At 32.1% G+C, this 5,254-nt stretch overlaps 1 protein-coding gene across 1 annotated transcript in view; it reads left to right on the top strand.

Annotated features, from left to right (window-relative positions):
- LOC106881260 (uncharacterized) overlaps positions 1-3,862 on the top strand; it is a 5,464-nt gene extending 1,602 nt beyond the window's left edge. The window contains exons 3-4 of the mRNA XM_014931582.2: positions 443-2,021; positions 3,583-3,862. Coding sequence (XP_014787068.1) covers positions 443-768 — 326 coding nt within the window. The 3' untranslated portion in view covers positions 769-2,021; positions 3,583-3,862. The remainder of the gene's footprint in view (positions 1-442; positions 2,022-3,582) is intronic.
- The last annotated feature ends 1,392 nt before the right edge of the window (positions 3,863-5,254 follow it).

The following is a 5,254-nucleotide window of genomic DNA, read 5'->3' as shown; positions in this document are numbered from 1 at the left end:
GTGCTTTTTACGTGGTACCAAGTGCTTTTTACGTGGCCCCCAGCACCAGTGCTTTTTACGTGGGACCAGCACAAATGCTTTTTATGTGGTAGTCTTGTTTTAGGATATCAATTGTGTTGTGGTGGTCTTCTTGATTTCAGCAATGTTTTAATATCTCTGTCCTTTGTCATCAAGGCTTTTATCTGAAAAGTTCCATCAGTCTATTGCAAATTGATCTTACTCCCAAAATTTTTTCCTGAATCTGACTATAACCAGGAAAAAATCTTAATATGGTATTTGCAGGAGTGTAATTCTTTCTTCATGGTATGTTATTATATCAATGCTTTGATTAGCAGTACAAGTACTACATAAATGTTTAATTATTTTTTTGTATAAAACAAATGTAAGGGTTATTGTTTTTTCTTTTTGCGTTTTAACTTCATCCACATCTGGATATTTCTAGATCTGTGCCGCTATCAATATGACCGTACATGGAATAGGAGAAATCCCAATTTTTCAAACACATTCAACAGATCAAGCGGAGATAATCACAATGGATATCATTACCAGCCTAACGTTGATATTAACACTTCCTGTGATCATGACCAAATACCTTTTACAGTAACTGGTACTACATCTGACGTAAGTGAACAACCATCTACTGTACCAATGACAAGTGACTTTTCTTCAGACTGTAAACCACCTCTACCAGCTGTACCTAAAGTAACAACTCTACCAAAGGTACCTTCAATACTTCAGGTACCTTCTCAATCTGAAACAAACATCTAACAGCATAATTTCAAGAACATAAATCATTATTACATAACATAGGCAATAACTTCACTTTATGGAAAATGTTATAGCAGTGTTCTTTTTCCTCACAATCGAACGTTTATCGATGATGTGTGACTATTAGATTTAATTTTCTTCATCTCCTGTTATAGTCTTAAAGGAACATTAACCTTTAGCACTCTGCATTTACTCTAGAATTGTTTCCCCTACCATTGTCTGCTAGAGGTTAAGTCAACTATATTTTTTCATCTGTATTTTGCATTTCATCTTTTCTACCAATGTTATGTTAAAGATAACCTCATTGCAATCCGAACTCAGTGTGAAATAATCTTGACTAAATTATGCAGACATTTTGTCCAATATTCTAATGTTTCTCTATATCTACTGCTTGAATTGTAATTTTCTCAAATCTTACACTCGTATTCTTGCAATATTGTATATTCTCACTCAACATTTTCCCTGAATACTAAATGTTAATGTTTTTCTTGAAATCAGAGATTTAATCCATATTCGACTGCAATAGTTAGCACTTGTACCAGTTAGTTCTTTTCATTAGGAAATTCTTCGTTATTATTGTTTATTCTGACAAAATCTATTAAATTGCAGTTTTAATTTCAAAAGAGCAATAGTGGGTTTCCCACATTCCCATATTGATAACCACTGTTGCATATTTTCCAAAAGTTTCTTGACATAATTTTGTAGCTATTTTATATTATTGCTTTAAACTACGTATGTACTTTATTTTTAAAGGAATATATTCTATACTCATTTTATAAAAAAAAAAAGAATGATTTAGATTGGGTAACATCTTAGTCTTTAAAGCCAGTTTTCTCAGATTTTTTTTTTTTAAATATGGTATAATTATTGAGAAATGATATTTTCCATATTGAATTTATTGCCTATCCTCTCCATTCCGAATATTAAACTTTTCTTCCTTATTCATTTGTGTACATTCTTCTAACACACACACACACACATGTATGTGCATGTACAGAAAGTGAACTAGTCTGTGAGTCAGACCATTATTAACTGCAAGAACTAGAGGCTGTATTTCCATTTCCTTGCATGGGAAAAATAGACAGCTTGTCATTGGTTACAACAAACATGACGTACTAACAACCAACTTCATAGGACTATATAGTACTATCACATACCAACCTATTCAGGACTGCTGCTGCTGCTACTACAACTTTGTAACCAGAACACACAAATAGTGCAGTAACACCAGTACAAACAACAAACAACTCATGGTAAGTATTTATTGAAAGTTATTCTGATGTGTAAACGTTTGTATATTTCTAAAATGGTTTATTTATTCACAAGTTAAATCTGTTGTTACATAGGGAATGATGTAATACAATAGTTTACTTACTATCATTAGAATTTTTCAAACATATTTGCATTTGGAGTAAAGGCTGTTTGCCAACATAACACAGCTGTCCTGGTTTAGGATGAATGTTGCCGTAATTTAACCCCAGGAGAAATTGTCTCCAGCTAGCTAAACAACATGATCTGTGTCCTTACATTTTGCTTCAGCTGTGCTGGTGAAGGAAAATAACCCGAAAATCACGATACACAGATATTGTTTTGAGCTGAGTGGGGGTGCTAGATTCCCTTGTTCGAAAAATGTAAGGACACAGATTGTGTCGTATAGCCAGCTGGAGACAATGTCTCCTGGGGCTAAATTACAGCAACATTTGTCCTAAACCAGGACCGCCATGTTATGTTGGTAAACAACCTTTACTCCAAAGTATTATTGCTGAATATCTCTCGTGAGATTTAAAAATAGTTATTTTCTAATATTTGTATTTCATAATGATTTCCAGAAGTCGTACATGGAATGTAAATTGTACTATCAAGAATAGTAAATAATAGAGAAGGTATAATTGCACTAAATTTTAGAATCTATCATTTTAGTGTTCCAGAGAATTCTAGAATTAATGAAAGTTTGAATCTGTGTGAGAGGGTTAATCTTTGATTAGAAAATAATTTTAACTGCAATCAAAGTGTTAATTGTAAGTGACTAGAATGAATATATGATAATTACAAAGACTTAGAAGTTTATCACAAATATTTTTTCTTTTCACTTGGGTGGTATCGAAGGGCAGTAATTCAAACCATGTAGTTTAAATAACTGTGTTTTCATTTTTAATTTGGTAATTTTGTGGCTACATAATTTAAAGATTTCTACAGTACATTTTCAGCAGATTGTTAAAAAGCCAAATTCATAATTATTCAAACTACAAAAGCTTTGCAGTCAACAGCAAGGCATTTATAAGTATATTATTTAAAAGTTGTGACTGTCTTGAATTTCACTCAAGATGATCTACTTAACAATATGATCTCCATTTAGTAAATTCACATGCACTGTACAGTTTTCATTTACAGCTCAAAACTTCAAGTATATATCACATGTGTTGAATTAATTTGAGTATAGTTTCCACTTTCATGGGTGGCAACTTGAAATAAATGAGTCCTGCATATGTAAATTTTTTTCCTCATCTGTTTAATAATATCAGACCTGTAGATTATTATGGTTCAAAAATTGTTGAAGAGTAGAAGAATCTAATGCAAAAAGATTTAACTCATGATAAAACGCATTTACTTAATATTTCTAGTATTACACAATATTGTTATATGTGAAAGAGTACATAATATTGATGAAAATGCATTGAGACAGACAGATGAAAGATAATGCAGAGATTTTGATATAAATCAGTATGTTTATGGAATTATTAATCTATTTATATCATTGCTGCAAATATTATAATTTTCTCTTGCTTAATGAAATATAAATTTACATGCTTACAGGAGGTGACAGAAGAAAACTGAGGGTGCAACATTTGTTTGATATATTTCATTATCGTTATCCACTTACTATCCCTTTTGGTAACATTATTGAAGACTGTAGTCATGCTGTCAATGATTTTGTTGATTGTGGTGCTGATGGCTAACAGCTACTGGTGTGTGGATCATATGTACTATGTGAAAGAGAATAATGATACACACAGCTATATTGGAGATATTGTCACCGATACACACTTAATGGATAATATACAGACGAAGGATGACAACAACAAACTGACATTTAAAATACACCAGGGTGGTACTGATAGAAGTGTTCAGTTATTTAATGTTACACAGGGAGGACAACTATATACAGCTGCCATATTGGATGCAGAAACTCTATGTCATTATAATGTGGAATGTTTCAGGATATTAGAAATAGCTATTCAACATGGCCATTCTGTCATCAGGATATTAGAAATCAAAGTTATGATAGAAGATGTCAATGACAATTATCCATTGTTTCCAATTAATGAATTTCAAATACAATTTGACGAAAATGCATTGGCTGGAACAAAAGAAATAATTCCAAATGCAATTGACAATGATGTTAGTATTCAGAATTCTAAAATCTCTTATCAACTCGTAGAGTATGAAGGTATTTCTTTCAAATTGTTTGTTTCTAATAAAACAGATGGAAGTAATTTATTACAACTAAATTTAGAAAGTAACTTAGATCGTGAGATAAAAGACATCTATAGAATTCAGTTAATTGCCAAAGATGAAGGAACACCACCAAAGGAAGGCGTACTAGATATAAAGATATTAGTGGAAGATAAAAATGATAATTTCCCTGTATTCATCCAGAATATTTATAATATAACTGTAAATGACACACATCAAATGAACAAGCCTATTGTAAGACTGTCTGCAACAGATATAGATGAAGGGGAAAATGGAAGAATTTCTTATGCTTTTAGTGCTAAAACACAAAATAAAGTTAAGCAATGCTTTACTTTAGATGGAATAACAGGAGAAATGCACATAACGAAAGAATTCAAGTTTGGAAAATTCTATAAATTGCTTGTTGAAGCTAGAGATAGTGGTAATACACCTATGTCCTCAACAGCCATTGTTCAGGTAAATGGTGTCACACATCGTAATAATCCACCAAACATTGATGTCAAATTTCTCTTCAAGTCAACTGGAAACACAGTTCTCATTTCAGAAGCAATTCAAATTCACAGCTTTGTTGCTTTTGTCGAAGTTATTGACAATGACAGTGGAGAAAATGGACAAGTGAAGTGTCATTTACAAAATAAATACCTTCAGCTAATCTCAATTTCTGAAAAGAAATACAAAGTTGTTGTCAAGAGTGAAATAGATAGAGAGAGTGAGAAGAGCTTTAATTTCACCATTAAATGTCAAGATAATGGTTTACCTCCATTGACAGTGGAGAAAGAATCTTCTATGCTGGTTACTGATATAAATGACGTACAACCTCAGTTTACTCAGGACATATTTAAGTTTCTCACCTATGAAAATGAACACAAAGACTTCCCTGTTGGATATGTCAATGCTACAGACCCAGATATTGGAGATGGAGGACAATTAACCTATTCTTTGTTATCTAATGGTAAATATATTCTACCATTTCAGATATCTGATGTGGGATTTATTTCCACAACTGAGTCAC

The sequence above is a fragment of the Octopus bimaculoides genome, chromosome 14 (genome assembly GCF_001194135.2).
Source record: "Octopus bimaculoides isolate UCB-OBI-ISO-001 chromosome 14, ASM119413v2, whole genome shotgun sequence".
Lineage (NCBI taxonomy): Eukaryota > Metazoa > Mollusca > Cephalopoda > Octopoda > Octopodidae > Octopus > Octopus bimaculoides.
The sequence above is the reverse complement of the archived record's forward strand: the minus strand, read 5'-3'. Positions and strand labels throughout refer to the sequence as shown.